Genomic DNA, 26,971 nt, shown 5'->3' on the forward strand with positions numbered 1-26,971 from the left:
GCCCAATTACTTCTGTTCTTAAGATCTATTACTTCTTTTTAGTTTTGGTGAGAATTAGTGTCTTAACAATAAAAGTAGAGATAAAACGTAATGTTAAAAGAATCATTACCAGCATTATCAGAAACAACTCTATATTATTTTAAAAATATTATTCCTTATAACTAAGCTTTAATTGTTTATTTCCCTTTAAGTAGCTAAAGGATACTTACTGTATTATAGAATATGGGAACAGGGTTACAGGAAGCATCTTGCTGTTTTTCTATATAGAGATGTTTTCATTATTTCAATAACATGCTGAAATTGCTTCTACTGTACTTGCTCTTACTCTCCCTCTCTTCCTGTCTTTTTCCTTTCTCCATTTCTTACTTCTTCATTTTTTTCTCTTTTTTATTTATGTTCAAATACAGTTGTCTCCATTTTCCCACCACCACTTACCCCCACCCTACCCACCCCCACCTCCTATCCTCAATCCTACACCCCTTTGGCTTTGTCCATGAGTCCTTTATACATGTTCATTTATGACCCTTTCTCTTCTTTCCCACATTATTTCCCTCCCCTCTCCCCTCTGGTTATTGTCAGTTTGTTCTTTATTTCAATGTCTCTGGTTATATTTTGCTTACGTGTTCATTTTGTTAATTAGGTTCCACTTATAGGTGAGATCACATGGTATTTGTCTTTCACTGCCTGGCTTACTTCACTTAGCATAATGCTTTCCAGATCCATCCAAATGTTGTCACGAAGGGTAGGAGCTCCTTCTTTCTTTCTGCTGCATAGTATTCCATTGTGTAAATGTCCCACAGTTTATCAATCCACTCATTTACTGTTGGGCAGTAAGGCTGCTTCCAGCACTTGGCTATTGCAAATTGTGCTGCTATGAAATTGAGGCACATAGGTTCTTTTGGATTGGTGTTTCAGGATTCTTAGGGTATAATCCCAGCAGTGGAATTGCTGGGTCAAAAGGCAATTCCATTTTTAGTTTTCTGAGGAAGTTCCATACTGTTTTCCACAGTGGCTGCACCAGTTTGCGTACCCATCAATAATGCACTAGGGTTCTCTTTCCTCCACAACCTCGCCAGCACTTGTTTGTTGATTTGGTTATGATGGCCATTCTGACTGATGTGAAGTGGTATCTCATTGTGGTTTTAATTTGCATCTCCCTGATGGCTAGTGATGCTGAGCATCCTTTCATATGTCTCTGGGCCCTCTGTATGTCCTCCTTGGAGAAGTGTCTGGTTTTGTTTTTCTTATGCCCTCTTGCACTCCCTCCTTCCACTCTTCATTTCTTCTGTTTTATTTACTTTCCAGACCCACCAACTGAGGTCAGAGACCAGAAATGAGGGTAGTTAAGCTAAGTTTGTTTAGATTCAATTATGTCACTTCAAGTTCAACAAATTTTTTAGATGACCTAGTCCAGCATTTTCAAACCATGTTTCCAGGATCCTCAGGTTCTTTGCTCAACTCCACCTTTGCTTCAGTCAGAGAGACTCCTGCTTTGTCTTTTTATCTTTCCTTTAGTGAAATTTAAGGTCCCATTTTTAAAAGGGTTCTGTGATTCATTTTTTAAGGTTGAAAACCACTTGGGTGAATGATATCTAAATGTCCTACATTCTTCAGCTGTGATACTAATTGCTGTCAGAGTTCATAGAAGCAATTTTAAAAGAAATGTCTTATTTCCCAAATAGCAATGGAATTGTAACTAAATTAGCCCTTAAGGGAGGCACTCAGTTGTGGTTCATCAAATAAAGTAAAAACTCTCTCACCAGGTCGGGAGAAGCTCCTGGAAGAGGAAAGCCAAAACTGCATGCATACCATTGCCTTCCCCTCCAGTGACAAAGCATCATGATACTATTATCTTTTAAATCTAACCCAGAGTTCATATGAATCCAGAGAGACACGACAGGTTCTCTGCATGACTCTCAAGATGAAAGCTTTGTCATCTCTACTGAGGGATTGGCTGGAGTTTCAGAATCTTTTCACCTGAGGATGAATATCTACCCCCACATACTGTACATAACATACCATTTAATTTATGGTCCATAATACTCCTTTTTCAGTGTGAAAATGTTTTTAAAATGGAGAATGCTAACTTGTAAATTTTATATCTAGCCCTGACTCTCAGCTTTGGCTATTTGACCTTTACCAAATCTCCTTACCACTTTGTGCCTTAGATATTCCATTTGGAAAATGAAGCACTGAGATTTATTATATCTTAGATCTAGATCTGGATCATAGATTGTATTCCTCTAAACTCTGAAGATCTAAAATCCTATAATTTATATGTTACTGTTTCATATGTTTTCTATTTTTTAAAAAATTTAAAGTAATCATATTCTGTGGTTATATTTATTTTAATATTAAGAGTAATGAGTAATGGCCCTGATTGGTATGACTCAGTAGGTGGGGCATTATCCCACAAAGCAAAAGGTCGCTGGTTCGATTCCCAGTCAGGGCACATACAAGAGGCAACTGATCAGTGTTTCTGTCTCACATCAATGTTTCTCTGCCTCTCTTTCTTCCTCTCCTCTCCTCTCTCTAAAAATAAGTAAATAAAAAAATTTTAAAGAGTAATGTGTTATGTTTGTTAAATGTGAAAAATGATCATTGTTTTTGTTATTGTTATTGTTCTTGGTTTAAAAAGAAAAAGATGCTTGGAAATATTATGCTACCCACTGTGAGCCTGGCTGGAATCCCCACAGTCATAACTGCTATAAACTTCAGAAAGAAGGAAAAACCTGGAACGAGGCTTTGCATTCTTGCCAGTCCAATAACAGTGCCCTGATAGACATAGCCTCATTAGCAGAGGTGGAGTTCCTTGTGACCCTCCTTAGAGACGGTGAGTGCCAAATGTCTTTGGTTTAAGCAGTATGAAATATAATGTAGTAACTGTCTTTATTAGTGGAGTAGAAAAGAAATCAAGCTATTAAAAAGTAATTATTTATGGCATATGTATCTAAAGCTTCTAAATAATACTCAGGAGTGCAAATTCATTGGGTTTTTACAAAATATACACTCAGAGATGGAGTGCGGGCTGCGAACCAAAGCATCGCAGGTTCGATTCCCAGTCAGGGCATATGCCTGGGTTGCAGGCCATGGCCCCTAGCAACTGCATATTGATGTTTCTCTCGCTCTCTCTTTCTCCCTCCCTTCCCTCTCTAAAAAATAAATAAGTAAAATCTTAAAAAATGTATACACTCAGAAACTTTGTAAAAGCTCACATATGCCAGATATATGACATGTTTTTATATATATTTTTAAAGGGGCATATGTCATTTTCTGAAACTTCTAATTTAAAGGAAAAAACCCTAAACCTATAATTTAGTTATATGGGCAGTAGATAGCAATAATGCGCTGTGGTCATGTAATCTAAGAAATAAAAGAAATTGGTTAGACAAATAACTAGATTCAAATAACTTTAGACGACGAAAATAGATAATTTATTTGGTGCAATGGTTTCCAAGCTTTGTGACATGCTCAGGAGATCCAGGTTTCTAGGCTCCACCCAGCTTCCGTTCATCAGAGTAGGTCTGCCTCTACCTGTGTCACATATTTAGTACAGAACTGTGCCAGAGAATATTGAAATCACTGACTTAGAGTAAATTTAAAAAAAAAAAAACACCTCTCTAGACTTTACTCTGATGACCTTCTCAAGTTAGGTTTTAGTTTAGGATGAAAACAAAATCTGCCACTGCCATTTCTCCTCACCCTTCCCATTTGGGCTTCAAAGAACCCTGTGGCTGCCTCTATGGCAACAGGGCACTTGGACATCTGTCTCAGTCGCTCAGGGTCTTTTCACCCTGCCTGGGCAGTCTAACTTCATTTATGTTTCAGACAAGCCTACTGTTCCTATTTGCACACTTTTAACAATTTCTATTCCTTTTTCCTAAGGGGGACAAAAAAGAAGAAGAAGAAATATATCATAAAGCTAGACTACCATTAAAAGTTATTTTGTATGTGTGCCCTTTTCCTAATCCAATAGACCTTCGTATTTTTTCTCTCTCTAGGCAGAAATAAAAATAGACCTTTCAGATCTACTTTCCCTCTAGTACCAGGAACTAGAGTCCCAGCAACCTGACTTGCCTGGCTTGGCCAGGCATGGTCCTGGCATTGTCCTGGCATGGGCTTTTGGTCCCACTCTGCCTCATTTAATAAAGCCTGCATCAAGCAGATCAGATAGTACTGAATAAGGAGAAAGGTATAAGCAGGTATTTTTACCAAGACTTAAATGGGTTTCATCACATGAAGAAATCACCTGCAAAGTGGTATATTTTGGTAATAGCCCCAGTGCAATATCTCCTTTGCATATAATAAAATTCCTGTAAGTAATTTATATTTATCTCTTACAGAAAATGCATCAGAAACATGGATTGGTTTGAGCAGCAATAAAATTCCAGTTTCCTTTGAATGGTCTAATGGCTCCTCAGTCACCTTTACTAATTGGCACACACTTGAACCCCAAATTTTTCCAAATAGAAGCCAGTTATGTGTCTCGGCAGAGCAGTCTGTAAGTTTATTTGTTTGTTCAGTGCTCACTTTGCTGGACTTGTACGGAGGGCCGCTGACACCAGAACTTGGGCTGTGGCAGAGACCAAGCCAGGAACAGGCCCTGCTCCTCACCCGGCTTCCATGCTAGACAGTAAACATGTGGCCATAGAAAAATCAGAGTAATTATAGTTGTCATGATAGTTCTGAGCAAATAGTGGACATGAGGGTGAGAAACTTGGGTTGGGACAGCTGCTTCAGATAAGACAGTGAGGGAAGGTCCTCTGAAGTAACAGCTGGGACTTAAAGAACAACAACAGCAACAAAAACCTCTTGAAGAGTAAGAACATTCCACACAGAGGCAGCTAGTGCAAAAGCCCGAAGGCAGGCCAGGCTTGCTGTGTTTGATGACAAAAAGAGGACCAGTGTGGTGAGAAGGGGTGCATGATGAGGAGGGGGCAGGAGGTGGGGCTGAGGAAGGCAAAAATGTGAGGCTTGTGGGACCATTATAGGAATCGCTATGGAGCATCAAGGAAATAAAGTCACTGTGGCTGCTACATAGAGAACAGATTGGAGAGGGATAAAATGGCGTCAGAGAAACCAGTTGGGAGGCTACTCCAGTGGTTGAATTAGTGTAGTGAGTGTGGAGACAAGCAGACAGATTCCAGGAACCTCTGGAAGATAGGAATTGTTGCTAAATGAGAAGTGGGGGTGAGAGAGAGGTGGGTTTTTAGCTTGAGCAACCACTATTTGGGAGGATGGTGGCACCATTGTCTATGATGATGAAGATGAGGGAAGGAACTGAGGTGTTGAGAGGTTACTCTGGAGAGTGATGGTTTTTAAGCTCCATTATCTTCTTAGCATAAAAACTTTCAACAGTGTGTGCAATCTCTGAAAATTGTGAATCAGTGGAAAATCTTGCTCTTTTACTGACATGAATGTAATGGTCCCAGTGGCCTTAATATCATACTTAGCCCTATTCTTTAGCACCCATTTATCCAAAACATCTGATTATACAGAATTAGTTTAATCCCAATCCATTTGAAGAGTTTCTTATATGTTAAGAATAGACTTCCTCTCTTCGATCAGATATCTGCTGAACTTACTGGGATTTGGAGGGTGTCCTCAGTCTTTCAAATCACCAGGATACTATATCAAGTTCCTCCAAAAAGCAGTTTATCCATGTTCCTTAAACAGCTTGACAAAGTAATTGTACCAACCAAACATGGGACATTTCTAAGCACTTACTTTTATGACATCTTTTATTGTTCTATCTTTTCAGGCTGTCACAGACATGTGTAGTTACAATTACAGTGGTAAAGCAGTGTCTCAGAGTCACATTTGAGGAAGAACAAATAATGACCTCTCTAAATGTTCATTGTGGGTCTAACTCTGCTGGAAGACACCACAATTTTTTCTACAATATTTGATGCTTTGTTGGTTCATTAGTTTTGATGTAACAGAGATGACCTTCACTTCCTACTGACATTCTCAGGTTTTATTTGACAAATGTGGACATTTCACTTCATATGCTCACAGAGAAGGAGCCAACATTTGGACAGAGAAATTATTTTTAAGAGATTAAGCATAGGTATCAATATCACCAGGTGTGTGGGGACAATGCTGCTGTAAGTGTGACATGTGGTGGCCCCTTATTGTCAGCTCAGTAGCTCCTTAAACAGTAGATGTATGAAAAGTATCATTTATTCCCTTGAAGTAGAACTTAATATGAATATAATTATTATAATTACAAAATTACCTAAACATGGTTGAAGCCTAAATTTAAATATGAGAACCTGGGAAGTTATCTATCCAGTCATCCATCCATCCAATAGTTATTAAGAAGTGACAGTGAACCTTACACTGTCCTGTAACTGAGGACCCCATGGGGAAGGTCAGCAGGGCTGCTGTTTGTTACTTAATGCAAAGTATGGAACCCAGTCTTTGGAGTAGGAGTAAGAATGCATACCTCAGAGGAATGATGAGATAATATATAAGAGTCATTCAACGTTAAGCCTGGCACACATCAGAAAACTTTCTGCTGCTCCCCCCATGCCTACCAGTCCAGAATGGTATGTCCCCCAACTGTTTACAGGCTAGAGAGGGAGCAGGGCCTCCCACTCACAAGTAGAGAGAGAGTCAACGCTTTGCAATGACAACACAAGGTCCTAACACATTACTCCATCCTGTAACACTTATTATTAGTCATGTTTTTACACAAAATAATTGGCATTGCCTATCAGCATCAGTAATGGGATGTATTCATTCATCTTGTAATACTTTTTCCCTCAGGAAGGACACTGGAAAGTTAAAAATTGTGATGAAACACTTTCTTACATTTGTAAGAGAGCAGGACATGTCCTTTCTGATGCTGGATCAGGCTGCCAAGAGGTAAGTGCCATTTACTTTGTGATTTAGGTGCAGGGACTTCATAACTACAATAATGTATTCACCATCGACCTGAAGTGAACCTCTCTCTCCTGCCTTTGCTCCCCCTTCCCACTATTCCTTTCTTCCTTCCCTCCTCCATTTTTTTTTCTGAACGTGGGCTACATTTAACAAAACAATTGTCAGCTAGAGTCACATGAAGGATTTACAGCTCTGCAAGGATTTTCTTGCCATCCTCTTCAACCCAAGACTGCTTTTCTTTTGATTAAAAAGAATGTAAACGATACTATCATGCCATCTGCACATCGATGAGAGTCATGCAACGGCCTCCCTTACTGGGGTTTTCATAGTCGTCCAGTGGGATGTCAGGGTGACAGTGAATGCATTCCTTTGAGTCAGAAAGTGAACTTCTGCATCTAAACTCTTGTTCCCCTGCTCACTTTCCTTAAACTTAAATATTTGACTAGATACAATAAGGGAAAGAAGTTCATGCTCAAAATACATGAGGGGGGATCCCAAAATACCAGAATTTACTTGTAAAAAATTGCATATTTATTCTTACATGTTTAAACTCCAGTTACCTTCAAAGTACTCTCCATTTGATGCAATACACCCATGGAGACATTTTTTCCAGTGCTCAAAACAGTTTTTGAACTCATCAGTTTTGATGCTTTTTGGTGCTTCTGCCAGTTTTTGTTTCACCTCTTCCACATGGGCAAAATGTTTCTCTTTGAGGACTTTTTCATTGAGGGAAACAAAAAAAAAGTTGCTCAGAATGAAATCAGGTGAATAGGGAGGGTAGGGCCTGGGAGTCATGCCTTTTTTGGTCAAAAAATGCCTAATGCTCAGTGCTGTGTGGGCAGGTGTGCTCGTAAATTATCCACCATGAAATGGACAAACACATTGAAAGAACCTTCAAAAAATTCACTAAAGCTAAACACAGCCTCTCACAACAATGCCAGCTACCACGCTGATACAGATGGGTTTCTAGAACACTAACCTAGGAGGGGAAGCCTGTACTACATGGGGCCCATCCTCCAGAAGAGAATTCCATTTTTGTTTTTGTGTTTTTTAAATTTATTATTTGGGGAAAGGATAATAAAAATCATACTTTATATAATAAAGCATGTTCAGTACTTTAAGTAATAAAAATACTTTAGGTTTAAACTTACAAGGTAGAAAATTATGTTTTAAATTTCTTAAAATACATTTAATATTCTGCAGTAAAGTTACCAAAAAAATCTACCTATCAGTGTCTTCAACACATGCCTTCTCTCTCTCGCTCATACACACACACAAATTTGGATTTAAATATTGGAGGTTTTTAGATTGTATGAGTATCAACATTTTCCCAAACTGGATTTCTATGCATTCCTGCTTGAATTATTGTCTTTTCTAATCCTATTATTTATGTTCCAATTAAACAATACTGCATCTCTCCAGAAACTGCATTTTATTTATTAATCAATATTTAAACAAATAAATCTTCATACTCTCACTGAACAATACACGTGCTGTAGCTCACATTTTACTGAACATTTTATCTAATAATTCCTGAATTAGTTATAACTGATCAGTAATATAATCTCTATCTAAGCAGAAATACTGAAAAAAATTATCTTGATATGTCTTTCAAGGTAATTGAAAGGGCGATTAACTTTTTACACAGCAGAAACAGAACTGATGTTCTGTTCAGACTTTGTCCGGTTTCCCTTCTCCGGCCAGCACTACCAGCATGTAGATTCTGAGTTCAGACCCAGTTCTCTAGCTTTATTGCAAAATTTCCATCTCTTTATGCATTAGCAGTCTATGAGTATGGTTTCAAAAGGTTCCTTTCTTTTAGTCAATTGCTTCAATGTAAATCTGTAAACAGTCTGCACATACAAATTAATTTGTAAAATAAGTCTTGATCATTTCAAAGCAAAGAAAAAGATTTACTTTTTCCGTCTGAGTCACTTTTGGGGGGCTTGCACAATATGAGCAATTATTTCAGTATTGTCATCATCATTTCATTTAAAATGAAATGGTACTTCATGTATAAAGAATACTCATGGATACAATCAATTATTCTTTCCACTTTCATTATGTGTACAAAGGCTTATAGTAGAGAGTCTTTGTGTTTCTGGTTATTACTATGCCACAATTTTTTGAGCCTTTTCGGTTCTTGGATTTTTTTTTTTTTTTTTGCTAAGAAGCCTGTGATCTAAAAATTACTTATGAAGAAAGAACATTTTGTCAGAAAGGTCAAATCATCAGGCTCCTCCACTTGTTCTTCCAAACACAAAAGCAGTCCACCCCTCTGGCCGGTCCTGTCTCGAGTGATCCCTGGAGGGGCTCTGGCTGCAGTTCTCAGGTGCTCATGCAGACCAGGCTGGGGAGCAATGTTAATGGAGTGACTTCAGAGCATAGCCTGGCTGGCTGGCTGGGGGCTCCTGTAATCCACACCTCATTGAACAATATGTTTTGAACTAAAATAGCTGATTTCTAAAATAAGGTTTTATTTAATTTACTACAAAACCAAAATTATAGCAGAAATCATATTATAGCCAATCAAATTCCAGCAAGCATTGGCATGACACAAAATAAGGTGTATTTTAAACCTGGTGGCTATGCAAAAACAGGTATAACTGATGCAATTTTGTCATGTTGAAAGAAAAAGAATGGAAATAACTCAGTTGAAACATAGGAAACTAATGAATGTATGTCTCCTGTGCCATATGATTTTTAAGAACAGCACCCTTCACTGCTACCAGGGAGGAGCCATGGACCACACATTTGTCTTTTTTGTCTGAGTGCCAGAGCTTGCTTTCTTCCTTTCTAAAAGGCTAGCCAATCGATTTAGGAAAAATCTTTGCCAGAAATATATATATTCTGGCCAATCTCTATTTGGATGCATTATGATCGAGCTGAGAGTACCCTAGGTTTCCCCAGAATTGGGTTCCAGGTCCCCTTATCTATGAGTCTGTGAGTTTATCCAAGTCCTGAACCTCAGCTCATCTCAGTGGGATAACACGAAGTAAACAGAAGGGAAGAAAGTTGGGAAGATATATGTTGCGATCTAGGTGCGTGTGTCCTTTTTGCTCACACTGAGACCCTGTCTCTGTTTGGTGGTCTCTGCCTACACTGTCTCCTTTGATTCTCACAGAAGCCCCATGGACACTGTCACTACCTGGCTTCACAGAGACATGGAGAGAGTAAATAAAGTCACATAAGGGCAGAGCCAGGATGCAAACCCATGGAGTCTGTCTTCAGAGGAAACACTCTTAATTTCTACCAGCCTGTAGGAACTATTTGTATGAAATTCTGTGGGTTTGAACTCCTTCCCTTCCTTCCTACCTCAGTGTGTGTGTGTCTATGTAAGAGAGAGAGCAAGATCTTGAGAAAGTGCCCCTTCCTTTCCATTTGCTTTTAAGGTTTTAGGTTTTAAGAATTAAATAAATCTAGAAGTGGCTATAGCTCATAGCATTACCAGTTAGAGTCAATACAAAGATATTAAGACAAAATTAAGTTTTGAGTGGGTCAGAGAAGAAAGGTAAGTGGTAAATGAGAATATACCCCCCAAAATCTTACTAAATCAGATTATGTCCTTAACTTTCTTTCTTCTTTTTAAGGGATGGGAGAGACATGGTGGGTTCTGTTACAAAATTGACATGGTCCTTCGGAACTTTGACCACGCCTCCAGTGGCTATTACTGCCCTCCTGCACTTGTAACCATTACAAACAGGTAAAATAGAAGTTTTACCCCAGAAACATGACTGTACTTTGACAGTGGGCTCTTGGAATGATAAAAATCTAGCCATAATCAGTAACTCATCAAAATGTAATTGTACTATACAATGGAGTATTAAATTATGTAAATTATTGATTGAGATGAATTTAAATTATGCAGTGTTATTCCTAAATTGATTTTTGAGTAACAAATAGTAAAATTAAGGTGACTTTTACTTTCCATAAACATTTATTATCTAGCTTCACTAATATATTAAGTTATATTTAGATTTTATCTTCTTCATATAATAGAAAAGAAATATTTTATGTAATATTACATATTTTAAATTTAATGTGTGTGAGTCATGTTGTGTTTTTTTTTTAGAACAAAAGTAAGTATAACTGAACTGTGGACGTTTCAAATGGTCAGAAGCTTCCCCATTGCTCTTAGGTCTGTGTGTAGAGCTAGACTTCTCAGTGCACATGTGTCCTCTCAGGACACATGAGCTGACACATGCTGACAGAGGAGCTGTGCCCTCTTGACATGCCATACAAGTTGGAGCATGCTGCTGATGTGCAACAGAGGATAAATGCACCAACAGACAAAGTGACCTCAGCATCACTATCATATCAGGAGGACAATGAGGGTTGTGAAATTGACTCTTCCCTGCTGAGGACAAAAGCAAGACAGAACTCTTCAGCAGGTCCATGAAAACCATATCTGCAAGGCAAATTGCTTACTTTTTTACTGAGGCCATTGCCTTTAAAAATACCTACAGATACCAGGAGATGGGACAATAATGCTATGGTTTCATCTAGAGACCCTTTAATGTAGGTCTGCAGTAGGGATTCGTGCATGCTTTCTCTGTTTGCCCCAAGTAGGGAGTCAATATTAAAAGCTGCCAGTATTTCCTTCCCCCTTACCTTCTTGATTTCTTACCCTCTTTCCCAGTTTGTCCTCAAAACAATGCACAGAAATTCATACATGTAAATGAGCACGTACACATCCAGGAATAAATGGACAGCACTTGGCAAAATAAATTGCCTGGTGAATATTTTATGCTTAGGAGACCCTTGCTTGGGAGTATAGCTCTACTTTTGATGTAGCTAGTTTTGTATTTAGTTCTGTCCTTGTCCTTCCCAGAATAGCTACCAGCAGGGGAAAAAAATCTGCACCCTCAATTTGTTAATCCACCTATAAGGTTTCAAGAACCTTCGGTTGGAAGTCTTCAGTCAGTGTGTCAACATAGGACTTTATTTAGGGGCCTGAACAATGGAACTATGATCTTTTGTTAATTATTTTTTAATTAATTATGTTTTCCCTGGTGAAAATAAGCCTGGTTCATGTTTTTTTAATGTCTATTCACTTTCCTTTCTTTTTTGTTTGTGTGTATGTGCATGTTTATGTTAATTGAGTGCCTGTCACATACCTGTTACTGTGTTAATTACTTTTCATGTGTTATCTTACTTTGTAAATGTTCAATAGTCAAAAGTTTATTAGAAAATTTTTTATTGAACACCTATTTTGTGAAAGGCACTATATTGGCATGTTGTACAAAAGACATAAAAGGCATGGTGTAATTGTCCAGATGCTACTTGCAGGCCAGCAGCTAAAGATATAGAAAATAGATATATAAAACAAGTAAAGAAGGTAGAATAACACAATAAGTGGATAAACTCAAGGTGACATTACAGATAACCCACAGTGCCAAGAGGACCCCAGGTAAGGCAGAAATCTGTTAGAGTTCAAATGCTTAATTTTCTAAACACCTTTGGGGACTTTGTGCAAAGGATAGAAAGTGTTTAGAAAAATAAACTACTGTTTCATTTTCCCCAATACTAGATACAAAAGTATCCTATGAATATTTAAAATTTTTCTTTGACTAAGTATATTCAGTAGTCAGTACTCATGTGTGATCCAACTCTAAAGCAGAATTATGGCAGAGGTAAGTTCATTTTTGTCCCAGTCTCAACCTCCCAGGCCCACTCAGGTGACCTTGTGCTGTCATGCTGTCAGTCACCAGCCAAGCCCCTAAGTTACCCCCAGGGATGCATCTGTCCCAGGCAGGTGACATATATGTGCACTGCCCTGCAAACATACCTACATCCAAAGCAGTGATTCCAACATGGGACATGCAAGTTGAGGGAAGGAAGGGCCTGGTACTCCTGATTTTTATTCATTCAGACCCCAACAGCTAAGAAATAAAGACTTACACTGTACTGCTCTTGGGTGACAATAAGTGTTCAAATATTTTCCAACAGCATCTTCTATCTGAGAAAGTTGGGCAGTAGACGGAAAGTCTCCTCAGACTTAGCAGTGTCCACTAGCAGCTTTGGTAATCATTTTCTTCCATTACTGATTTCCCTTTGAGTTAAGACACTCCTGTCACTCACCAGCACCCAAACTTGTAGTTGCTAATTGATTTTCCACTCTTCTGCACAATTGAGCGACAGGTTTGAGAGGCACAATTAGAACCACCTGCTACAAGTTACTTGTTTCTTTTGTTATCCTGTAACTGCTCCTGGTCTAGAACTTTTAACACTTTGTGGAATAGGAAGGGAAGAAACACAGACCCTTGCTGCTGAATAACAGAATTTTATTTGCTTACATACTGTTACCAAGTTTTTTCATGCCTGGCCACTTTGCTTCCAGACAGAGGATGAATGCCAAGCTTGAGTCCCATGGGTAATTGGCTAAACGCATGTATGTCTAAATCTTGAATCAGTCAGTCATGGAATAGGGGGTACAAAATAATCCAAATGCCATTCAATTTTGTGAATTTTTGCCAAAAGTGAGAAATACTGCAATATCTCACTTTCTCCTAGGTTTAAATATACATTATTTTCCAACGTACTTACAGTTCCACTATTTTCCTGCAACTATCATATCCCCCAAACATATTTGCACTTAACTTTTTTATTGTGGTAGAATATACATAACATAAAATTTATAATTTTAACAATGTTTAAGTGTTCAGTTCAGTGATACCAATACACTCCATATTGTGCAACCGTAACCACCACCCATCTCCAGAACTGTTTTTATTTTCCCACACTGAAATTCTGTACCCATTAAAACATTAACTCTCCATTCCCACTTGCCCGCAGCTCTGGCTACCACAATTCTACTTTCTGTTTCTACAAGGTTGACTACTCTCATTCCCTTACAAGTGAAATCACACAATAGTTGTCCTTTTGTCCCTGGTTTATCACACTTAGTCTAATATCCTACAGGTTACTCCATCTTTTAATGTGCCAGAATTTCCTTCCCTTTTAAGGCTGAATATGTCTCAGCCTTAGTCTATAGTATGTATGTACCACATTCTGATTATCCATTCATCCATCAATAGACATAAGATTCTTGCACCTTTTGGCTATTGTGAGTAATACTACTATGAATTTGAATGTGTGAATAACCTATTGAATCCCCATTTTGCACTCATTTGGGTAATATACCCAGAAATTGACTTTTGGATCATACAATACATCTATTTTTAATTTTTGAGGAACAACCACACCCTTTCACAATGGCTACATCATTTTACATTCCAACCAGCTGTGCACAAGGGTTCCCATTCCTTCACATCAGGGCCAGCACTTGTTCTTTTGTGCTTTCTGATAATAGACATCTTAACGGGGGTGCAGTGGTATCCCACTGTGATTTTGATTTACATTTTTGTAATCATTAGTAATATGGAGCATCTTTCATGTGTTTATTGGCATCTGTATACCTTCTTTAGAGAAATGTCTGTTCAAGTCTTTGGCCCATTTTTTTTTATCCTCACCTGAACACATTTTTTTTCATTGCTTTTAAAGAGAGAAGAAAAGGAGAGAAACATTGTCGTGAGAGAGAAACATCAATTGGTTGCCTCCCATATGCGCCCCTACCAGGGACTGAACCCATTACCCATGTTCATGCCCTGACCAGGAATCGAACCCTCAACATTTCGGTTGTGGGATAACATATCAACCAACTGAACTACACCAGCCAGGGCATCAAGTCCTTGGCTCATTTTTTAATTGGATTGTTTGTTCTCTGCTACTGAGATGTAGGATGTCCTTAAATATTCTGGATAGTAATTCCTCACCAGATACATAATTTTCGAGTATTTTTTCCTATTCCATGGGTTGTCTTTTCACTCTATTGATGTGCAAAAGCTTTTAATTTTCATTAAGTCTAATTTATCCATTTCCTATTTGTTGCCTCTGCATTTGGTGTCATATTCAAAAAGTCATTGCCAAATGCATTGTCATGAAATTTTTTCCTATGTTTTCTTCTAAGAGTTTTATATTTTTAGTTCTTACATTTAGGTCTTTGATCCAATTTGAATTAATTTTTGTAAATGGTGTGAAGTAAGAGCCCAACTTCATTCTTCTGTAGGTAGAAATCCAGTTTCCCCAGCATCCTCACTGAAAATATTGTCCTTTCCCCTACTATCTTGGCACACCTGTGAAAAATCACTTGACCATATATGTAAGGGTTTATCTCTGGGTTCTGTATTCTATTTCATTGATTTGTACATCTTCTTTATGCTAATACCACACTACTTTGATTACCAGACTTTTTATTAAGTTTTGCAATCAAGAAGTGTGAGACATCCACTTTGTTTTGATTTTTTTAATTTTTTGTCTTTTTTTAATTTAATCTTTATTGTATTTTTCTATTACCATTTAGTCCCCTCATACTTCACTTCCCCCAGGAATTACCACACTGTTGTCCATGTCCATGAATCCTTTTTCTTTTTTGCTCAATGCCTCTACCACCTGATATCCTCCCCAAACTAGCTGTCTTCCTGCTCTCCATCTGAGTCTGTCTCTGTTTTGCTTGTTAGTTCAGTTTGTTCATTAGGTTCCTCCACATATGAATGAAATCACATAGTATTTGTCTTTCTCTGACAGGCTTATTTCATGTAGCATAATGTTCTCCAGGACCATCCATACTGTCCCAAAGGGTAAAATTTTCTTTTTTATAGCCAAGTAGTATTCCATTGTGTAAATGTCCCATCATTGTTTTATCCACATAGCTACTGATGAACACTTGGGCTGCTTCCATAGCTTGGTTATTATAAATAACACTGCAATGAACACAAGGGTGCTTAAGTTCTTTTGAATTAGTGTTTTGTATTCCTTCAGATATATTCCCAGAAGTGGTATCACTGGGTCAAAAGGCAGATCCATTTTTAATTTTTGAGGTATCTCCAGACTGCTTTCCACAGTGGCGGCACCAATCTGCATTCCCACCAACAGAGCAAAAGGGTTCCCTTTCTTCACATCCTTGACAGCACTTGTTGTTTGTTGATTTATTGATAAAGCCATTGTGACAGGTGTGAGATGATATCTCGTTGTGGTTTTAATTTTCATTTCTTGGATGATTAATGGTGTTGAGCATCTTTTCATATGTCTCTTGGCCATCTGTATGTCCTCTTTGGAGAAGTGTCTATTCAAGTCCTTTCCCCATTTTTTAATTGGGTTGTTTGTTCATTTGGTGTTGAGTTTTGTAAGTTCTTTATAAATTTTGGATATTAACCCCTTATCAGATATATCAGCAACTATGTTCTCCCATTCTGTGGGATGTCTTTTTATTTTGTTGATGATTTCCTTTACTATGCAAAATCTTTTTAGTTTTATGTAGCTAGGAGTAAACCTAGTCAAGGATGTAAAAGACCTATACTCAGAAAATTATAAGACACTGAAGAAAGAAATTGAAGATACAAATAAGTGGAAGTACATACCATGGTCATGGGTAGGAAGAATTAACATTATTAATATGTCCATACTACCCAAAGCAACCTATAGTTTCAGTGCAATTCCTATCAAAATTACACTGACATATTTCACAGAACCACAACAAATATTTCAAAAATTTGTATGGAACTACAGAAGGCCCCACATAGCAACAGCAGTACTGAGAAAGAACAAAGTTGGAGGAATCATGGCTACCTAACATGAAACTATACTATAAAGCCATAGTAATCAAAACAGCATGGTACTGGCATAAAAACAGACACATAGGTTAATGGAACAGAATAGAGAGCCCAAAAATAAACTCACACATTTATAGGCAATTAATATTTGACAGAGGAAACAAGCACATACAATGGGCTAAAGATAGTTTATTCTATAAATGGTGTTGGGAAAATTGGACAGATACATGCAGAAAAATGAATCTAGGCTACCTTCTTACACCACACACAAGAATAAATTCAAAATGGATCCAAGACTTAAATGTTGGACCCAAAACCATAAAAACTGTAGAAGAATACATAGGCAGCAAAATCACAGACATTGCTCATAGCAGTATTTTATCAGATATTATCTCCCCAAGCAAGGGAAACAAACAGAAATAAACACTAAACACATGGAACTACAACTTTGTTCTTGTTTTTCATCTTTGTTTTACTATTCAGGTCCCCTTAAAATTCCATATGAAGTTTAAAATGATTTTTTCTACTTTTGCAAAAAGAAATATTGGGATCTTGATAGAGATTACATTCAATCTGTAGATTGCTTTGGGTGGTATGGACATTTTAAGAACAAGTCTTCCAATTAATCAACATGGGTTGATTTTCCATGTATTTGTGTCTTCTTTAATTTCCTTCAGCAGTATTTTGTAGTTTTCAATATGCAAGTCTTCCACCTCCTTGGGTAAGTGTATTCCCAAATATTTTATTTCTTTTGATGCTATTATAAATGGAATTGTTTTTGTAGTTTCCTTTTTATTGTGCATTGTTAGTACACCAAAATGCAACTGATTTCTCTGTGTTGACTTTTTATCCTTCAACTTTAGAGAATTTGCTTATTAGTCCTAACAGTTTTTATGTACAGTGCAGTTAACTTCCTTTCTAAAAAACACATTTTAATTATACCCCCTTTGAAATTATACAATAAAAACATTCTTACTGATACAAATTCAAGCAAGTCAGAGAATGTAGACTAAATAGTGAAAGTGCACCCTCACCTCCACTGTTCCCCTTCCCAACCAACCCCAATCCACTCCTGAAAGGTAACTTCCATTAATAGTTTGATATTTACTTTTACAGGTTTAGTCCTTGTGTGTATTTTCTAGTTCTACATTTCTCTTCCAGCGTTTTGCAAGAAACAATGTTCAAAAACCTTAACATTTTTAGTTCTTGAGGAATGCCACCAGAAACTTCTCGCAATAATGATCATGATGTGTGTCTCCCATTTTAAAACTACTGATATCCTATTTCTACTCTTTATTTTAAGAAAAAAGAAAGAAATTTATCATCTTATATTAGTTCAGCAATAGAGTCATTTATTTGAAACTGGCATTAAAAATGTTAACAGTTGTGTTATTGGGAAAAATCCAAGCACAATGACTCAATTCAAAACTGAGTCCCTCCTAACCAGGTCATTATATGTAAGGACTACCACTGGGGTTTTCTAATTGAAATAGCTCTCTAGTGAAGGTACTTCCAAATGTATTACTTTTTCAATCTCGTTTTTCAGGAAATACAAACACAATCATTGTAGTATTGCTGCTGCTCAGTACTGTGCTGTTCACACACAAGAAACATCTTTTTTCAGCTACATTTGATGCTGGCTAAACCGATGAAAAAAATATAGTGTTCAATTAGAGATTTAAGTATAAAATATCTCCTTTTGAAGTGTACACTTTTGAAATGCAAAATGTTCATTTTGATATAAAATATTTGTCTATATATGCCAAAAATACTCATTTCTATCTTCAGATTGCATTTTTAAATTAAAATTTAATGTTTAGTGCCATGAGCAACAATTTCCTGTCAAGCTGATGGAAGTTCAAAATACATTTTTCTTGCTCACACTGAAAATGCACATTTGATGTCTTAACTTTTTAAAGGAGCAGATTGGCAAAATTAATTTCTTTCTGATTCTAAGAATTCTTCCCCTACAAAATTTGATTTCATAAGTAGGTATACACAATCAAAATATTTTATCATTTAAAAAAAATGCTTACTGAATTCCATAGAGGTAACATTTTATCCTGATTCAAATAGTAATAATATAAAGTCATGTACATATATGGTTTTCTTTGTTCCTTAAATCATAACATTTGAATTAAACAACCTCAGATAAAACAAACAAAAAAGCCAGATATTCTAAAGCTCCAGAATATTCTCAAATGAAGAATTTTAAAACACAAACCCAGAAAAGACTTTAAAAGGCCACCTGCTCTATCAACACTTCTAGTGTTTGAAACCAAATAAAGTATTAAAGAATATAAACTGTTCTCTTGTTTCTTTATCAGTTGGAAATAGACACTTGAGAGATTGCATGCTATTATCCAGAGTTAATTTCCTAGAATATATGGTTTAGAAGAAAGATATATTTGCTGAATTTATTTATTAACAATGCCATCTTCTTGCCCTAACTGGTGTGGCACACTGGGTTGAGCATTGTTCTGTAAAGCGAAAGGCCACCAATTTGATTCCTGGTCAGAGCACATGCTTGGGTGGCAGGTTTGGTCCCTGGTTGGAGCGTGTATGGGAGGCAACCAATTGATGTTTCTCTCTCACATCAATGTTTCTTTCCCTCGCTTTCTCTCCCCCCTTACCCTCTCTAAAAATAAATATTGGGTTGGCCAGAAAGTTCATTTGCTTTTTTCCTCGTAAGATGGCTCTAGTAGTGCTTAGTTCTTATTAACTTCATTTGACACAATTTTGTTAGAATGTATTGTGACAGTTGTCATATAAGAGTGCATAAAAAAACTTATCAAAATTGGTAAATTTTTGTGTAGCCATTTTAATATTGAAGATGGAAGAAAATACACAACATTTTGGGGATATTATGCTTTCTTCAAGGAAGGTAAAAGCACAACTAAAATGCAGAGAAATATTTATGCAGTATGTAGAGGTGATGTGACTGACCAAACATGGCAAAAGTGGTTTGCGAAGTTTCGTGTTGGATATTCTCACTGGACAATGTTCCATGGTGGGGTAGACCAGTTGAAGTTGATAGCGATCAAATTGAGACATTAATTAAGAATATTCAACATTATAACATGTGGGAGATAGCCAACATACTCAAAATATACAAATCAATAAAGTTTTTTGGCGAAAATGAAAATGGCCAACCCAATAAATAAAATCTCTAAAGAACAAAACAAAACAAAACAAAGCCATCTTCTAAAATGGACAAAGGAAACTAGAGTCCTGTTTTGATTTAACAGCTTTAGGATTTAACATATGAGTGTTATATGCAACTACTTAAAAGATATGCTTGCTAGTTAAAAAGCAGAAAGTGTCTATTGTTTTAAGCAATGATAAATGGAGATAAGATAGCAAATCAGACTGTACTAAATAAGTCTAAAACCAACAAGGGACAGAAGCAAAATATTGCATGAATAATGCTACTGGAGTCCAAGTTCACAGACAATATTATTCTTCTCCATTTTCTGATAAGTGCTTTAGAAACAGCGATATCCCTTGAGTTTTTAGAACCAGCACAGTAAATGGTGGTCCTGGCCATAGACTTCGTGGTGCAGTGCCTTGCTGACTTCCTAGCACAGCAGTTTCAGGTGCTGGGATTGTTAATGATGCAGCTAGGCCTCAGAGGGGAGAAGGTCATAAGAATGTGAACCAATGGAAGTATGAGAAAAATTACAATGGTATCTGGACAATATTTAGCTTTATCTACTTTCCTTTTGAGGTACATTTACAGAAGTCTCTGCCACTGTGATCTGGTTAAATAAAAAACTTTTATAATTTCACATATATGCTATTCAGACTATTAATTGAGATACCTGCAGAAGATATTTACTAAAGCATGATGAAAATACATGCTCTGCCGAGAAGAGAATCACAGACACCTAAGGCCACTGCCTGTTGCTAGTGATGTTCATAAGGCTATTTAAAATTTTACTCCTTTGTGTTCGTTTCTCTTTCCCTCCCCTATTTCCACTGAGACTCCTCTACTCTTGAATGATCCCATTGCTTTTTGCTTCCCTTTGCATGTTAAGGATTCATGACAATGAAAAAAACCCAAAATTGATTGAGGAAGTCTAATTTGCTTTCTTGTTAGATTTCCTAGGTAATTTCATCAGGCTTTTCCTTTCCAATTGACTCTGCAAGGTCTAGCCAAAATTACCACTGTTTGAAGTGTTTTCTTCCAAACTTTACATGTGCTGAAAATAAATTTTTCAAGGTAGTTTCCAATTTAGCTTAAAATTTTGGTGTTAGTTATATTTTAATAATTTTTTTGCTTAGGTAGCCATGTGAAGGCACATACATACATTTTCTAGATTTTGCTTCTGATGCATCTGTGTTGGGAAGGGAGCATTTCCACCAATCAATGAACAGTAACTCAATCAGTTGTTTGGAGAAAATATTACTGGGTGTACTTTCTTGGGTTTATTCCTAAGGTTTTAAATTTATCCCCAGTGAATTTGCACTTCTGAATATGTTTGAATAAGTCAATGACTCTATGTGCCTGTGAACAAACTCCTTTGGGAGACATAAAATTGCCGTTTCCATCTCTGTTTTGTTCTCACCAGGCAAATATGGAGGGTGAGTGCCGTGTGAACTCTTCTGGCAGATGCTCATTCAGAAAAGCATAACATCCCTTCTTCTCCCCTCTATCTAGCCCCCATCTCATGCACATTATGGGATGGCGTGTGTTGTGTGGCCTGACTGCAAAATAAGGCATGTGTTGTGCCCAAAAATGTATTATTGCTGGCTTTGTGGATTTTACCACCTACACTTCAAAATGGGAGCTGAACTCTATTCTTTGAAAGAATTAAGCCCTGTCTATAAGAATCAAACTCAACCTCACTCATGTATTTCTGGGAATCACACTGACATTTCACTTTTATTAGTAATGTTCGGGGTCATTGGGTATTTTCTGCTCTGTGTTCTAAAGAATGTATGAGAAATGTTTATTCTGGTACCATTCTGTGCACCTTATTATGTTTTAATGACTTTTTTATTGCCCAGAGGTTTACTATAAACATTTCCTTTTTCCCCTTTTAAGGTTTGAACAGGCTTTTATTACCAGTTTGATCAGTAGTGTGGTAAAAACAAAGGACAGTTATTTTTGGATAGCTCTCCAAGACCAAAATGACACAGGAGAATACACTTGGAAGACAGCCGGGCAGAAGTCGGAGCCCGTGCGGTACACACACTGGAATGCACATCAGCCCCGTGAGTAGAGGGACTGGGACCTCACCATTCTCTTCCGCCTTCTTTGCTCCAAGTTCCTTCTACCCCTTAGTCCACCTCCTTTGATTCTTCCTCAATGTTTTTTTAATGTGTAAATCAACTAAATGATTACCACAGGTTCTCAGAGGGTAACATATGGCCAGTCATTTTAGAATCCATGTGAGTCATTTGACATGTTCAAGGTATAAATTTATTGCTCAAGACCACACATGCCTTTGTTAGCAGAAGTACAATTTCTCCCTGTCAAATTCTTTCCCAGAATCCCAGGGGTTTACTGATTCAAGAATAGTTCCTGATACTTCACAGTGAATAGGCGCAGTAAGTGGGCACGCGTGGGCACATTGAATCAGTTTACGGTCACCGCTATGTGACTTTCTGAAGAATGTTGACCCATCACTTAGGTAACATTCTTGTTAGTCCCTGTGCTCCGTGGACTTCTGTGGTATCTTAGCAGGATTCCAGAGTTACAGCTCTATTAATTCACTCTTGTGTGCTCAGCTCTGGATCCCAAAGCATGAAATTATGCCAGTTTCAGAGAAGCTAGGGGTTTTAGCCACAACCTACGCTGGAACCAGGCACTGTGGAAGCAGCCTTAAGCCCTTGTATTAAGCTTAAGTTACCAGCCTAGACTCAACACCCTGTTACTTCAGCATGAATTCCTATTTGAGTGACATAGTTTCTTTTTTGCCTATGGATCTCAATTAGGACTATTCCTATAGATAGGCAATAGGTTCCCTATAAATTTGTAACTACAGGAAATGGGTTAGGAGCCCCATCATGCTCTTCCCTGAGGAAAGATAAATATCATTATAACAATAACAACTATTTACATCAAATATTAGTCAAAGGGCTAAATATCCTAATTAAAAGACAGATATTTTCAGACTAAGTCAAAAACAAGAGTCAACTATATGTTGTCTAAAAGAAACCCACTTTAAATATAAAGCCACATATAGATTAAAAGTAAAAGGATGAAGAAATGCTAACATTAATCAGAAGAAAGCAAGAATTGCTGTATTGATTTCAGACAGAACAGACTTCAAAACAAGGAAAGTTTCTGCAATGAAAACGGACATTACATAGTGATAAAAGAGTCAGTATTCTAAGACATAACAATCCTTACTGTGTACACACCTCACAACAGGGTGACGAAATACATGAGGGAAAACTGGTAGAACTGCAAAGACACATAGATAAATCTATTATAGTTGAATACTTTAACCCTCCTTTACCAGGAATGGACAGATCCAGCAGATAAAAAAATCAGTAAGGACAAAATTGAACTCAACAGCACCATCAGTCAACTAGATATTGTTGATATCTGGAGATTATTTCATCCATCAACAGCAGATTACACCTTCCTCTCGAGCTCACATGGCAGACCACATTCTGGGGCATAAAACACACCTTACCAAACTGAAAAGAGTAGAAATCATACACTTTCTTCTCTTAGACCATACTGGAATTAAACTAGAAAGCAATAACGGAAAGACAGCTGTAAATTCCCAAAATACTTGGAGATTAAACAATATACTTCTAAATAATATGTGGGTCAAAAAAGAAATCTCAAGAGAAATTTTAAAAATAGTAAACTAAATGAAAATAAAAAATAATGATCAAAAATTTGTGAGATGTGGAGGAAGCAGTGTTTAAAAGGAAATTTTTAGCATTGAATGCATATATTAGAAAATAAATATCTAAAAGCAATAATCTAAACTTTCACTTTAGGAAACCAGGAAAAGGAGAGAGAGCAAATCAGCCCTGGCTTCATGGCTCAGTTGGAGCATCCTACCATTTTCCAAGGGGGTTGCAGGCCTGATCCCCAGTCAGGGCACATGCCTAGGTTGTGATTTTGATGTCCAGTCAAGAGGCAATCTCTCTCTCTCTCTCTCTCTCTCTCTCTCTCTCTCTCTCTCTCTCCCCCTCTCCCTCTCTCCCTCTCTCCCTCTCTCCCTCTCTCCCCCCTCTCCTTTCTTTTCCTCTCTCTAAAAGTCAATAAAAATACATACCTTTGAGTGAGGATTTTAAAAACAGAGCAAAATTAAGTGCAAAGTAAGCAGAAAAAAGAAATAAGAATTAGAGCTTAAATCAATGAAATTGAAACCAGAAAATTATTAATGCTGATTCTTTCAAAATATTAATAATATTGATAAGCCTCTAGTCAGATTTACTAAGTAAAAAGAAAGAAGATGCAAATATAATACATGAAAGAGGAGACATCACTACAGATCCTCTGGACATTAAAAAGATAAAGGAATATTACATATAGTCAGACCTATATCCCTTACAAAAATTAACTTAAAATGGATCATAGACCTAAATATAAAATGCAGAGCCATAACACTCCCAGAGGAAAACACAATAAAAAACCTAGATGACCTTGGGTGTGGCAAGGACTTTTTAGACACAACACTAAAGTCACAATCCATGAAATAAATAATTGATGAGCTGGACTGCATTAAAACTAAAAACTTCCACTCTAAGAAAACCAGTATCAAGAAAATGAGAAGACAAGCTACAGACTGGGAGAAAATATTTGCTAAAACCACATCTGATAAGAAACTGTTATCCAAAATATACAAAAAAACTCTTAAAACTCAGCAGGAAAATTAAGAACCCACTTTAAAAATGGATAAAAGACCTAAAACAAAGAAGATATGTAGATAGCAAGTAAGCATGTGAAAATATGTTTAACTTCGCATGTCATTAGGAACTTGCAAATTGAAACAACAAGCTGTCACTACACACCTGTGAGAATGACCCAGTCCCAAACACTGACAACGCCAAGTGCTAATGAGGATGTGGAGCGACAGGAACACCCCCTACATTGCTGGTCGGAGTGCAGAATGGTGCAGCCACTTTGGAAGGCAGTGTGTCAGCTTCTTACAAAACTAAGCAGGCACATTCCTTGTTATTTATCCAAATGTTGGAAACACATTCACACAAAAACCCATAAATGGATTTTTATAAAAGTTTTACTTATAATTGCTCAAACTGGTAAGCAATCAAGATATCCTTTAATAGGCGAGTGGATAAATAAGCTGTAGTATATCCAGACAATGGAATGTTATTCAGTGCTTAAAACCAAATGAGCTATCAAGCCATGAAAGGATGTGAAGGAAACTCAATGCATATTACTAAGTGAAAAAGCTAATCTGAAAAGGCTACATTCTGTTATGATTTCAACCAGATGATATTCTGCAAAAAGCACAACTATGGGGACAGTAAAAAGGTGAGTGGTTGACAGAAGTTAGTGGACAGGGACAGATGAAAAGGCAGAGTATAGAGGATTTTTCTGGCAATGAAATTATTCTATCAATATATGATACAGCAGTGGTAGGTAAATGTCTTTATACATTTGTCTAAACCTGTACAATGTTCGACACCAAGAGTGAATCCTAATTTAAACCATGGACTTTGGGTGATGATGATGTGTCAGTATAGATTCCTGGATTTCAACCAATTCTCCACTGTGGTGTGAGATGCCAATACTAGGAGAGGTTTTGTGTAAGTGGGGCATAAATCTGTATGTTGGGTAGGGGAAAGTCTGTGTTTTTCGCTCAATTTTCATGTGAACCCAAAATGCTCTAAAATATGTAGTTTAATATTTAAAAAAAAACTGTATGTTTTGCCCTGGCTGGTGTGGCTTAATTCATTGGAGCATTTTCTCATAACAGAAAGGTTGCTGGTCCGATTCCTGGTCCAGGCACATAGCTAGGTTATGAGTTCAATCTCCCATCCAGGCCCGTAGGATCCCCGGTCTGGCACTATATGGGAGGCAGCTGATCAATGCTTCTCTTTTGCACTGATGTTTCTTTCTCTCCCTCCCTCTCTCCTTTCCTCTCTCTCTTAAAACAATGAAAAAATGTCCACAGGTGAGGATTTAAAAAACAAAACAAAACTGTGCTTTTTAAAGATGTATGCCAGATGAAGTTAATACAAGTTTTTTTGTGTGTATAAGCATCAGCTTAGAAAATTTGTACAGTAACTGGTGACTTTCCATAGCTCTAACCAAGAAACATCTTAGTTCACTCAATAAAGATCCATGAATATTAGATCTAGGAATATTATTGAAATGCAGAGAGTAGTAAGGTTCCATGTCACACTCTTACTGAAAAAATTAAAAAGCTCAGGTATCATTTCTAATATACTTTGGAATTTAGTTAAGAATGTCTATACCTGTCAAAATAAATTAATACATTTTGAGTAGACAAAATTCTTGGTTTTTAATGTTGCCTTCCTTGGGGCATATTTGGACGTCTAAAATCCAGAGTTGAAGCAGAGCTCCTTGTCATTCATAAGTTTCTGCTGTAATTTGAGTGACATTACTCTTTCCCTCTTTTCCCTGAAGCAAAAATAATACCAAGATGCTCAGTTTGGCTGCTCATGCTGACTGACATTGAGTAAATTGTCTCTGAATAAGATGAAAATGTGAATCTTTGGGGGAAGAAAATAGCAATATAAAAGCCCCTGTTTCCTTTTTTCTTTTAAATTGCAGGTTGCAGATACACCATTCTAAATCACCTTTTTTCTTGCCTATCATACCTACACAAAAACTATCCATTAGCTTAGTCCCCATGTCAGAACTTTAATCCAGCCAAGACTAACCATATAAATTGACCCCTGAACAGGAGGCCTGCAGGATTTTTTTTTTAAATTAACTCAGCCAAGACTCTCTCCTATATCAGATTATCAAAATAGTCAATCTGTAGTGGAATCATGGTTCTGCCATTTTTTCAACTTTGTGTTATGTTCTCCAAATGGTATAATGAACCACCACATACCCATCACCTGGTGTTATCAATTATCAACTCATGGTCCATTTTGTTTCATCTATATCCCCAGCCACCCCCCCACACTTCCCATATTGTTTCATAGCAAATCCCAGACATTATATTGTTTCATCCATACATTTTTAATATTGTCTCTAAAAGATAAAGACTCCTCTTTTAAAAACATAAATATAATGCAATTATCATAGCTAAAGATAATTAACTATAATTCATAACAAATCTTAAGTTAGTGTTCAAATTCTAAATGACTCATAAATATATAATGTATTTTACAGTTTGTTTTAATTAGGATTCCAAAAAGGTTCATGCATTGCAATAGGTTGATAAGTCTTTTAAAATCTGTTTTAATCTCTAGGTTTCTCTGTTGCTTAGCCCCACCTCCCTCTCTTTTTTTTTTATTTGTTGATTCAAAAGGGTTGTTTGTCCTGTAGAGTTTCCTGCTGT

General features: G+C 37.0%; 1 protein-coding gene across 2 annotated transcripts in view; it reads left to right on the forward strand.

Moving 5' to 3' along the window:
* The window catches only part of PLA2R1 (phospholipase A2 receptor 1), a 114,285-nt gene that overhangs the window by 42,916 nt on the left and 44,398 nt on the right, over positions 1-26,971 (forward strand). For both annotated transcript variants that reach the window (XM_045830634.1, XM_045830644.1), the window contains exons 7-11: positions 2,639-2,833; positions 4,344-4,501; positions 6,772-6,870; positions 10,479-10,591; positions 21,547-21,716. In XM_045830634.1, coding sequence (XP_045686590.1) covers positions 2,639-2,833; positions 4,344-4,501; positions 6,772-6,870; positions 10,479-10,591; positions 21,547-21,716 — 735 coding nt within the window. The remainder of the gene's footprint in view (positions 1-2,638; positions 2,834-4,343; positions 4,502-6,771; positions 6,871-10,478; positions 10,592-21,546; positions 21,717-26,971) is intronic.

This window comes from Phyllostomus hastatus, unplaced genomic scaffold (genome assembly GCF_019186645.2).
Source record: "Phyllostomus hastatus isolate PE091 unplaced genomic scaffold, TTU_PhHast_1.1 phas_contig_1, whole genome shotgun sequence".
In the NCBI taxonomy this organism is placed as follows: domain Eukaryota; kingdom Metazoa; phylum Chordata; class Mammalia; order Chiroptera; family Phyllostomidae; genus Phyllostomus; species Phyllostomus hastatus.